Raw genomic sequence first — 12,906 nt, forward strand, 5'->3', positions numbered from 1 at the left:
AAATTCAGAAATTGGAGGTGCAATGGGGACTTGGGATTGCTGGTGCACGATTCCCAAAAAGTTAATCTGCAAATCGAATCAGTAAAGAAAGCAAACTCAATGTTAACATTTATTTCACGAGAGCTTGAATGAAAAAACAGGGATGTAATGCTGAGGCTCTATCAGGCGCTGGTAAGGCCGCATTTGAAATATTGTGAGCAATTTTGGGCACCATATCTGAGGAACGATGTGATGGATCCAGAGAGGGTCCAAAGGAGGTCCAAATACACTGTCATAAAGAGATACAGAATGAAAACAGGCATTTCAGCTGAACAAGTCTGAGCTGATTGTCGGTGACCCATTTCCACTTTTTCATCAGATCCCCCATTATTCTATGACTCACCTCTACACTAGGGGCAAATTACAGCAGCCAATTAACTTACCAATCTACATGTCTTGGGAATGTAAGAGAAAATCTAGGAAATTCATGCGATCATAGGAAGAACATGCAAACTCCACAGAGAAAGCATGCTAGATCAGGATTGAGCCTGGATCACTATCATTGTGATGCCCTGGAAGACCATGTAGTTGGGAGCTAGTTCAGGAGAGATTGAAGGTGCTGAAGTTGAGTGTTGTGATTGATGCTGTCATGCAGCACAGAAACAGATCCTTTGACCCATGTTGATCAGGTTTTATAACTGAGCTGGTTGCATTTGCCTGCATTTGGCCCATATCATTCTAAAATTCCCTGTGTACCTATCAAAACACGTTTTAAATGTTGCCATTGTATCTGCCTCTACACAGCATCCTCTGGCAGCTCGATTCAGTTATGCATCACTCTATGTGTAGTAATTGCTCCTCATGTCTCTTTTTAATCTTTCCCCTCTCACTTTAAATCTATGCCCTCTAATTCTGAATTCCTCTACCCTGGGTACAAAAGTCTGTAACAATTCACCTTATCTATGCTTCTCATGATTTTGTACACAGTATTTCTATAAGGTCACTCCTCAGCCTTCCACATTCCAGGGAAAAAAAGACAGCCTACCCTTATAACTCAGGCCCGAGTCCTGGTAAAATGCTGGTAAATCTTTTCCGCACCTTTTCCACCTTAATTACATCCTTCCCAAAGAAGGGCAATCAGAACTGCACACAATATTCCAAATGTGGTCTCAACAATGTCTTGTACAGCTATAATATGATATCCCAACTTTGTTACTCAATACTATTATGAAGGCAAGTGTGCAAACACCTTCACCACAATCTGTCTGTGTCACCACTTTCAAGGAACTGTGTACTTGTTTCCCTTGGTTTCCCTATCACACTGCTTTGCTACTTTATTTTCTCCCATTACTAGTTCAAGCCTCTGTTGATAGCTTGATAACTTTAAACTGTTTTGCCACCATTGAACCCACAGTTGAGCTCATAATCCTATATCATAAAAGATTCACAAGAGTGTCAGTTTTCATCTCAGTGTGCCTTGTCTTTAATTCTTGGCCTTCTTTTCAGTAATATACAGCATGGACACAAAATGCTCCAAGTCTTCACTTTTGATGTTTATATCATGGAAATTTGAACATCTGCCTCCCATCTTTGGTTTGGTTTCTGACTTCCAAGCTGCTGAAATAGGATTCTGTATTTGGGATTTATAACTCTTGGCATGTTAAAAACTTAAAAATAAATAAAAAAATCATTGGCATTGATTCCACAATACATTATATGGTCATAATCCATTCTCCCATCTCTGTTTAACTGCATTGGTCTGCACAATTGTTCTGTGATTATTTATATCACTGATAATATGTGATGGAAAAATTGTTTCGCATTTAACCCAACTATCTTTGGTGGTGATGTTAGAGAGGTGCATACAATCATGAAGAGAATAGATAGGATGAATGCACAGGCTCTTTTTCCCCAGGGTAGGGAATCAAGAACTAGAGGACATAGGTTTAAGGTGAGCAGGGAAGATTTAATAGGAAACTGAGGCATAACTATTATTATGCAGAGGGTGATGGGTATATTGAATGAACTGCCAGAGGAAGTTGTTGAGGAAGGTACAATGATAATATTCAAAAGACATTTGGACAGGTATAAGAATAGGAAAACTATAGAGGGATATAAATCAGGTATGGGCAAGTAAAACTAGCTTGGACGTGGCCTTTTGGTCAGCTTGGACGAGTTGAGGGTAGGACCATTCTCCATGTAGTATGACAGAGATTGGACAAGCTTGGATTATCTACTCTGGAGTGTTGGATGTTTAGGGACGGTACCCGGACGTGCATCTAAGGACGAGAAGCCGAAGCAAAGAAGTAGAAGCCAAATAGTCGAACGGAGATGAAGCCGAAACGCCAACTAACTGAAAGGGTGGGACGCCTACAAGCAAACTAACCGAGAGGGTGGGATGCCTAAACTCATCGAAAGACCGCTTGTCAGCGATTGGTCCAGACCCCCGCGTCCAGAGACAGGATGGTGGGGGTCATTTTGCCACACAAGCCATAGGTGACTGGACACTCTGAACCTGAGCACCAAGTTGTGAGCAGCCTATGGAGCGCATCCCTCGGGACAGCCCCCACTCTCTCACGGCCATGGCCGCCCTCCTCCTCGTCTCCCCCGTGTGGCCGCTCTGTGATGGGCTGTGTGTCGGCAGTGCTGGGTGGAGCAGAGGTGTGGGACAGGCTGGTCCCTCCGCCCACCCAGAATCACACCAGGGTGATTCACCCCCCCCCCCGACCCCCGGACGGGGTATTCATCCGCCGACATCTACACCGAGTGATGCAACCCCCACCTTGGCCTGCCTGGGAATTTGTTCCCCCCCCCCTCATGTTTTAAAAGTGCTTTACTATTGCTCCCAATGCCCCAAGCCGTCTGACCCCTGTCCAGGGGTCGGGGGTGAATCACCCTGGTGTGGGGGTTGGGGTCCGATGGCAGTGCATCGCGGTCAGTGACTCTGGGTGGGCGGAGGGACCAGCCTGTCCCACACCTCTACTCCACCTGGCGCTGCCAACACACAGCCCGTCACAGTGTAGCCGCACGGGGGAGACGAGGAGGAGAGCGGCTGTGGCCGTGGGAGAGTGGGGTGTTCCTGAGGGATGCGCTCCTTCGGCCGCTTACAACTTGGCGTTCAGGTTCAGCGTGCCCAGTCACCTGTGACTTGTGTGGGAAAACGACCTCCACCCTCCCGTCTCCATCGGCTAGTCTTGTGATGGACGCGGGGGTCTGGACCAATCGCTGACGAGACCTGCCCCACCCCGGTGAAGTCATGTCCGTTATTTGACTTTTCGGCAGAGCGGCCATTTGGTGAGTTGGCTTGTCGGTGACGCAGCCTTTCGGTGAGTTGCCGTTTTGGCAGAGCGGCCTTTTGGTGAGTTTGCTTTTAGGCATCCCACCCTTTCAGTTAGTTTGCTTTTAGGCATCCCACCCTTTCGGTTAGTTGTCATTTCGGCTTCGTAGGCTTTTGGTTATTTGGCATTTCGGCTTTGTTTCCGTTTGGTTATTTGGTTTCCACTTCTTTGCTTCGGCTTCTCGTCCTTCGACGCCACGTCCGCACACGGTTTAGGGACAACCTGATAGAAGTATATAAAGATATGAGAGGCATAGACAGTATAGATGGTCAAAGGCTTTGTCCCCAGGGTGGAAATGTCAGCTAATTGACGACATAGGTTTAAGATGACAGCAGAACGTTTAACAGCGATTTCAAGGCATATTTTTTAGCAGAGTGGTAGGTGCTGGAACACATGTCAGGGGAAGTGGTGGAAGCAGGTACGATAGCAACATTTTAGAGGCAATTGCACAAGACACTGAAAAAGATGGGGATTTGATGGTTATCGGCAACATTCAGGCAAATGAACCAAAGATCTGGGTTCATTCCTGACCATGGATACAGTCTGTGTGAATTTTGCATGTTCTTTCTTTAACAGCGTGTGTTTTTCCTCCCACATCCCAAAGACATGCAGATTTGTAGGTTAATTTGCCTCTGCAAATTGTCCCTAGTTTGCAGGGAGTGGAAGTGAAAGTGGGACAATATAGAACAAGATGATCGACATGGACTTGGTGGGCCAAATGGCCTATTTTCTTGTGAATCTTTCAATTACTTAGGCATGTTGGGCACAGACATTGTGGGCCACGGGGACTGTTTTTGTGCTGTGCTGTCTTTTCTATAACGTGTCCTCATGGTTGTCATCGTGAATGAACCTGAAGGAATCAGCTCTGAATTTTTTTTCTCTTAATCATAAATTAAGTGGATGGATTCAAGTTCAAGTGAATGTGGAGGAATCACTGTGGTGGATGTTTATGTTAAAATGTATTTTACTTGGCTTATAAAGTATGATTATGACTTAAATTAGATTAGCTGATGGTTATTTTGTTCACAATAACATTGGTATCATGTGGTGGAATGTAGGGATTTCACAATGAGGTTGAGGTGCAATGTGCCAGTGAATAATTTCAAATTATATACATGACAGTCCCGGGATGGTTGGACTGTCATATGCTGAGAGAATGGAGCGGCTGGGCTTGTATACTCTGGAGTTTAGAAGGATGAGAGGAGACCCTATTGAAATTTATAAGATTATTAAGGGTTTTGACACGCTAGAGGCAGGAAACATGTTCCCGATGTTCGGGAGTCCAGACCAGGGGCCACTGTTTAAGAATAAGGGGTAAGCTATTTAGAACAGAGATGAGAAAACACTTTTTCTCACAGAGAGGTGTGAGTCTGTGGATACTGTGAGCCGGTTCTCTGGATACTTTCAAGAGAGAGCAGGATAGGGCTCTTAAAGATAGCGGAGTCAGCGGATATGGGGAGAAAGCAGGAACGGGTACTGATTTGGGATGATCAGCCATAATCACATTGAATGGCGGTGCTGGCTCGAAGGGCCGAATGGCCTACTCCTGCACCTATTGTCTATCATCAGCTGTAATTCATGCTTACGCTTTGGTCCCTCTGGATGCTGCTGTGGAACAGCAGAAAAGCACGACTGATGACTTCCGTATAGAAAGAAACGTCCATTTACCTTTTACCGTGCCCAATGACAAAAATTGCGGCATGGGAACTTTTAAGACAATTAGAGCAAATAACATATTTAAATAACAAGATTATGGAAAGCTGCAAATTTGTAATTGATGAAAACGAGCCAGACTTACCGAAGATTTTGTCAATTGAAGCATTAGTAGGGAGTGTACAGTTGAAGATAGTGAACTGGCGTTTTAACCGTTGAGGGATGTCATTGCGCCCACCCCCAGGATGGATCATTGCAGCCATTAATTGCACATCAATTATTTTAGTAAAATCTCCAGGTTTGTCTAGGTTGTACATTCCTTGTGATTCAACCATTTGACGTACTATTTCATTAGTAATCTGAAAGACAAATATTACTGCTTAATATTGAATGACAAATGACATCATTTCCTTTTCATTCTAGCACTTGTACAAACAGCAACTCCTCCTTTATGGTACATTATGTTTGGATGTACTCTTCCATCTTGTTTCTCCTTCATTTTTCACATGCAAAACTGTGTGTACAAGTTCTCAGAAATTCTCAGAACAGGGCCAAATTAATGAAGATTGTGAGGCTGCTGGGCTGAAGTCTATAGATTTCAATGCAAGGAGTATTAAAGGTCAAGCCATTTAAATTTTGAGCCTTGATTGGTGCATTGAATAATAATGCCCTTACCGAAACATGGTAGAGAGAAAGGCATGACTGGTAGCTCAATGTTGCAGGATTCAGATGATCAGATACAATAGATAGAGAAAGTGGCACTACTTATCAGCAAGAATGTCACTGTGGTACTCTTGAATATCCTGAGGAGCTCACCCAGTGAGGCAATGTGGGTAGAATTGAGGAATAAGAAACAAACACTACGATGGGGTTATATGATAGTTCTCCCAATACCCAGCAGGAGACACGAGAATGCCAATGTAGGCAGATTATGGAAAGCTGTAAAATAGAGTTGTAGTGGGTGACTTTAAATTCCCCAATATTGACTGGGACTCCCATTGTGGCAAATGTTTTGATGGGCATCCAGTAGGGTTTATTTCCACCATTTCTAGATAATCTAACCAGGACTGGACCTTGTATTAAGAAAATGAGCCTGGGCAGGTGATCAGAGTTACAGTGGGAGAACATTTTGGGAGCAGTGTTCATAACTCTAAGTTGTAAGGTAGTTATGAATAAGTACTTAATTGTGGAAAGTGCTAATGGGGGAAAGCTAATTACAACAAAATTCAGGATCAACATGTTCTTGTGAGGAAGGAAGGCACTGATGGCAAGATTTATGAACCTTGGTTGATAAATGTTGCAAATTTAGTCCAAATGGACAACTAAGCAATGGATAAGGTTTAGGAATCTGAAATAGGACAGGATCCTTGTGGCATATAAAGGAAACGGGAAGAAACTTTATCAGGGAATCAGGAGGACATAAAATGTCTTTGGCAAACAGGATTAAAGGGTATTCCAGGCATTTTAAATGTACATTAAATACATAGTACATACTAGGGTAACTAAGATGAGGGTACGACCACTCAAAGACAAAGGAGATAATTTAAGTCTGGTGTCAGAGGAATTAGGCGTGGTGTGAACTGAGTGCTTTGCATCAGCGGATCAGACATCATATGTCTGGAAGGACATGGTTATTGTTTCAGATCAAAGATAATCTTTTGTAACTGGGAAAGACAAAAAAAAGTTAGTATTACTATTGGTTTATTATTAGCACGAGCTCCCGGATACAGTGAAAAACTTTGCTTTGTATGTTTTCCAAGCTAATAATACCATACATGCGTACATCAGATAGTGCCAAAGAGAAAATAAGTGTAGTACGGAATTCACTGTTACAGCTACATAGAAAGTGCAGATTAAAAGAAGTGTACAAGAGGTAGATTTAATAGTCTAAGAACAATTAAATTAATTTGCAGAAAAAGTGGAGGAATGGGTGGTTTGACAAAAAGACCGTCTCTAACCATGGTGATAAGTTATGGTCAATGGGTTGACGGCAATTATTAGAGATGGATAATGCAGATAATGGAGGGAAAATAATGCAGAAAATGGAGAGTAAAATATTACCAATGCACATGTATTGGACCTGCTAAGAGGACCATATTATGCTAATAGGGGAGGAGTGGGGAGAGTTTAACTGTCCTGAAAACATATAGCATAAATAACTAGTTCTTATAGACAGTGAAAGCAAATTATTTGTTTGAAGTTGTAGAATTCAAAATGTTGCCCAGTTGGAAGATGAGGAGCTGTTCTTTAAGCTGTTCTTTAAGCTTAGGGTCTGAATGAGAATGGGGTGGAATTAAAGTGGCAGGCAACAGGAAGTTAAAGGTCACTTAATATCTGTTTGGTTTCTCTAATATGGAGATCATCCTATCGTGAACAACAAATGTAGTGTACTAGACTCAAAGAAGTGAACATGAACTTTACTTTCACTTGGAAGGACTGTTTAATTCCCTGGATAGCGAGAAGGTAAAATTGAAAGGACATATGTGGAACCCCTGCAGTTGCAAGGGAAGTTGCCATAAGAAAGGGTGTGGTGGGTGGGAATGAAACATACCAACGATTTGCGAAGAGAACAGTCCGTTCACAATGCTGAAGGGCAAAGGGAATGGAAGAAATATTTGGTGGTGGAATTTTACTGAAGTAATCTAAAACTATGAACAATGACCCATTGAATGTGGAGGCTGGCGGGGGTGAAACATACGGACCAGTGGAAGTCTACCTTTGCTTTGTCCAGGAGTGGGAAGAGAACAGTTGTGGGAAAGGACAAATCTCTGAAACATAAACTGAATCTCTGATGTAGGTTCTTCTATCTGAAACATTATTTGTTTCCTTTCTCCCACATGTAGCCTATCCTATTGAATGTTTCTAAAATGTTCTGTTTTTTTAAAGAGCATCCTGAATGCTGCTTTGCTTGTCCTGTCATTAAATTTGGAAGATTGTGTGCTTTGAGGCGAGTACATCTTAAGCATACAGGAAGGCAGGTATCACTCCTACCAGGCTGCCCGATAGACAAGTTTTTATTGTCAGGTTGGTGGTCTTGAAACTCAAAACATTTTCATGGATAGCCAAAGGTTGTGCTGGTGCACTGGATGCATTGATGAATTTCACCACCGATGTCTGCAATTACAGAGAATTGGATCCCAAAATGTGTTCAATATTCAAAGTTTCATGGTGTCTTGTCATGTACCTTTGTTGCCAAGGAGTCTTGTTGTGCAGGAGGAGAGGCTGGTAAAGGATAGCCGATGAATAAAGAATTGGTAGGAAGTAGAGGATGCTGGTGGAGGGCAGTTTTTCCAGTGAATAATGATGTGCCTCAGGGATCGGTTTTGGGCGCATTGCTGTTTGTGGTTTATATCAGTGATTTGGTTGAGAATGTACTTGGCATGATTGGTAAGTCTGCAGATAACACTGAAGTAGGCAGTATTGTAGATGGTGAAGATGGTTATCAAAAATTGCAACAGGATCTTGATTAGCTAGGAAAATGCAATGTGAAAGGGCTAATTGTGTTTTTATGTAGATAAGTGCAAGGAGTTTCATTTTGGAAAATGAAACCAGGACAGAACTGTCGCAGTGAATGGTAGGGCTCTGGGGAGTGTTATGGATCAAGGAATACAGGTACGCTGTTCCTGGAAAGTGGTGTCACAGGTAGATAGGGTGGTAAGGAGGTATTTAATACACTGACCTTCATCAGTCAAGGAGATGAGTATAGAATTTGTGACATCATGCCACATTTGAAGTATTGCTCTGTTTTGTTTACCCAGCTATCAGAAGGATGTCATTAGGCTGGAAATGGTGCAGAGCAGATCTATGAGAATGCTGCCAGACCTGAGCTGTAGAGAGAGGTTGTGCAGGGTGGTACGTTATTCATTTGAGCGTGGAAACCTGAGAGGTGATGTTATAGTGGTGTACAAAAACATAGATGAAGTGAGTGCCGAGAGTCTTTTACCCAGACTAGAGGACACAGTTCAAGGTGAGAGGGGCAAGATTTCATAGGAACCTAAGAGCGGTACATATATTGCGTATCCTATGCATTCACCTGTCCAAATGCTTTTTAAATGCTGTGATTGTACCTGCCTCTCCCACCTCATTATGCAGCTTCTTCCATGCACCCAGCACCATATAAACACCTTTTGTTTGAAAAACCTGCTCAGTGGATCTCCATTGAATATTCCTAAAAATTGGAAATTTTGCTGCAAATGGTAGAATGCAAGTAAGGGCAAAACATGGCTCAGATTCATTTCAGAATCCAATTAAGTATTGAGGAGGGCATCTTCAATGAGGAAAATAATTTTGGGAGGCTTCATGTTGAAGTTGCCATCTTCAGAATAGATACGAAAGAGACATAGAAGCAGTAGTATGTGCAAATATATTTATTCAATTGGGGGCAACAGAGCATCTCTGTGACACAAATAAAACACGAAGAGGTAAAGTCTGGTTAAAACAGGTAAATTCATTATTAATTTTACCTGATCTCCCCATTCATTAATAACTGGCATGTTGATATCATCAATGAATACAGTCATTTTGCGTCCACTTGGAGGTCCATAGGTACTTCCCACACGTTTTTCCACATAACTTTCAACAGTTCTCTGCAAAGGTATTTACTAACTCTTAATTTTGATACCAACAATCAGATTATATATTTAAAGGTTTTAGATAATTAGAATACAGAACCACATTTAAAAGTTAGATTTATTTGTATTACTTAAAAAATTTTGTTTATATTCCGTTCATCTATTTTAAAAGAAGTGTTACACCTCCATAACTTTAGATCCATAGACACAAATGTGATTACATTATTTCAATTTTTTTTTCTTCTCTTCTGATCTTTTTTTAGGGTAAAGAGACCAAGACTATGAACAGTATTCCATGTTTGGCCTCAGCAACCAAGGATAACCAATCGGTAATGTTAATGTCTACCGAGCTTCACAGCCTGTACAACTGTTAAAAAACTTCCCTTTTCTTAAACTCCAACCCATTTGCCATAAAGACTAAAATCCATTTGCCTTCTTAATTACTTGCTGGACCTGCCTACTAACGTTTTGTGATTTATGTACCAGAATATCCAGATCCCTCTGAACTTCACTCATTTTTAGTCTACCTCCATATCTTTGGCAAACTTGGAAACTTTACATTTTATTCCCTCATCCAAGTCACTTTTGTAAATAGTAAGCAACTAAGGGCCAAGAAGTGGCCACAGGAGTACTTCACTTGTTTCATCTTTAAAATTAGAAGCAATGACAGAAGATTCAATTGAAAATTTGAAATTTCTTATGGGCCTGTCCCACCTAGGCGACTTTTTAGGCGCCACATGTTCGCGGGTGGTTGCGGGGAGTCGCCTTCATGGTCGTGAGGAGTTCCTGCATTCTGAGAACTAGTCGCGGCTTCATTATGGCTGCCACAAATGTTTCAACATGTTGAAAAATTAGCGGCGACTAGAATGGAGCCACCATGGAGAGTAGCGAGGATTCTCGTGCCGTAGGTGGGTCGCCAGGAGGTCCTAGTGGGTTGCCAAGTCAAAGGTTCTCTTAGGTTCTCGTAGGTGAATTTCATTGGCTCACTGGGAAAAAAACGTAGGCAGTAGTTTTCAGAACCAAGGATAACCAATCGGTAATGTTAATGTCTACCGAGCTTCACAGCCGTGTATCACTGGCTTCTTAAAAGTTGTCTCCACACCTTCTCCTCGCTCTCCTCCCCTTCTTCCCCCTCTACCCCTCCCTTTTAAAGGACTTACCGTACATTGTGTTTTTTAGCTTCTGAATTACAGCGCCGACCTTCCTGTTCATCGGGGTGTGTGTCTGTATCACATTGGCTTTGCACCGTGTGAATTTCACTCGGGCAGCACTCTCCCTGCTTGCCCTGTATAACGGGCTGGTGTGTTTGTGTGTGTTCCACTCTAACAGTTACTGACAGTCGCCTGAAAAATCGCCGAAGTGGGACTGGCCCATTAGGCTTTCAACAGGGTAGATACAGCGAGTATGTTCCACCTGGCTGAGGTGTCAAAACTTGGGATCGCAGTTTCAAAATAAAGGGTGGGTACTTAAGACTGAAATAAGTGGGAATTTCCTCACTTACAGAATGGTGAAAGTTTGATTAAACCACAGAGTAGGTAGCCAAATTCCATGAGGGGAATCGTGGAAACCTAGTCAAATATTTATTTTCCAGACTGAGACCTATATATTTTTTGATATGAAAATAATAAAGAGATATGGATATAAGAGGTGGATTGCCATGTTGCAGTTGTACAAAACATTGATTCGATCACATTTGGGGTACCGTCTATAGTTCTAGTCACCAGACTACAGGAACGAGGGTGGTAGTTAAAAACAGTGATTGGATAGGTTGGGTTTATTCTGACTAGAATATAGGGGTCTGAGGGATTTCCTTATAAAGATATATCATATTGTGAGGGACGTAGATAGGATGGATAGACAGAATAATGATCCCAGGGCAGGGGAGTGCAGTGAGTGGAGTGGCAGTTACCAAAATACATTTTACACATTTAATGTTTTCTGCAGTGGTAAGGCTTCCCGTCAAAAACTCCATGGTTAAGAGAATATTAGGAAGCATACAGAGCAGGACAGGCAGAGCAGGTAAGGGAAGAAGAGCTCTCAGAAAGAGAGCTTTCAATGAATTCACAATCTTCTGCTGCATCTGATATGTGCTGGATCTTTGATGTTTGGGAACAACAGATGGGTTAGTTAGTAAGTTTGCAGACAATACCATAATTAGTGAAGTTACGGACAATGAAGAAGTATGTCGAAGAATACGGTGGGAAATAGATCAACTTAAGAAATGGGCAAAGAAGTGTGAGGTTTTGTACTTTGGGAAGTTGAATGTAAATGGAAAATATACAGTTAACAGGAAGACCTTAACAGTATTAGTGTACTGAGAGATTTTGGACTCCAAGTCCATAGCTCCCTGCAAGCGGTAACATAATAGAGTGGAAAAGAAAGCATCTGGTATGTTTGCCTCTTGTGGTCCAGGCATTGAGTACAAGTATCAGGATTGTCATGTTGCAGCTCTCCTTGCACAGAGAGTGGTGGGTGCCTGGAATGCACAGTGAGGGATGATGGTGATGGCAGTTAGTATAGGGGCATTTACGAAGCTTGTAGGAAGGCACATAGATATGCAGGGAATTTGGATCATGCACAGGCGGAGGAGATTGGTTTAACCGTTTTATGATCGGCACAGCTTTGTGGGCCATAGGTCCTGGTCCTGTGCTGTACTGTTCATGTTCTATGAGTTTTTATGTTTTCTTTCAAATCATCCAGAATATTTAGCCTGCAGTCTGAAATGATGAGCATAAGACTACAAATTTTAAATATATTGAAGTATTTCATGGAACTTTAATCTTCAGTCTTCTGACATAAGTTAAAACAATCACTGACATAAGTTAAAACAATAAACCTGTAAAATGGTTTCTGATGTACAACTTGGGTCAGATATGAAATCCATTCAGCACAATTTCAGTTCCTATATACAAATCATCTCATTACCTGAAACATGCAGGGTTCTGTTGCAGAAGAAAAATTCAAACTCTTGGACAGGTGTTCCTCAGGATCATATTTCTTCAAATATCCTTTAATCATGACTGTTTTTGCTGTGCCCTGTTCACCAGTCAGAAGTACAGCCTGCGAGAATTTCCCAAAAATTATTTGTTAAATAACACAGATTTTCCTTTTGAAATAACTATTAAATAATACAAGTAACGTGTTCTATGATCACAACTTGTTGTGATTAACATTGAAAAATATCTAAATTTCTACTTGGGCAGCATTGGCAGAGTGATTAAATGATTGTACTAATAATCCAGAAGAAAAAAATAACCTGCTGGAAGGACTAAGTGGGTCAAGCAGCATTGATGGAGGCAAAGGGATTGTCGTGTTTTGCATTGAGGCCAGGCATCAGGAAAGTGTTGATGAAAGATAGCCAGCAT

General features: G+C 41.9%; 1 protein-coding gene across 1 annotated transcript in view; it reads right to left on the reverse strand.

The window, feature by feature from the left end:
• The window catches only part of LOC129697508 (dynein axonemal heavy chain 8-like), a 641,267-nt gene that overhangs the window by 156,399 nt on the left and 471,962 nt on the right, over window positions 1-12,906 (reverse strand). The window contains 3 exon segments of the mRNA XM_055636144.1: window positions 5,116-5,329; window positions 9,434-9,556; window positions 12,467-12,601. Of these exon segments, the coding sequence (XP_055492119.1) occupies window positions 5,116-5,329; window positions 9,434-9,556; window positions 12,467-12,601 (472 nt within the window).

Source organism: Leucoraja erinacea, chromosome 5, assembly GCF_028641065.1.
Source record: "Leucoraja erinacea ecotype New England chromosome 5, Leri_hhj_1, whole genome shotgun sequence".
Classification (NCBI taxonomy): Eukaryota; Metazoa; Chordata; class Chondrichthyes; order Rajiformes; family Rajidae; genus Leucoraja; species Leucoraja erinaceus.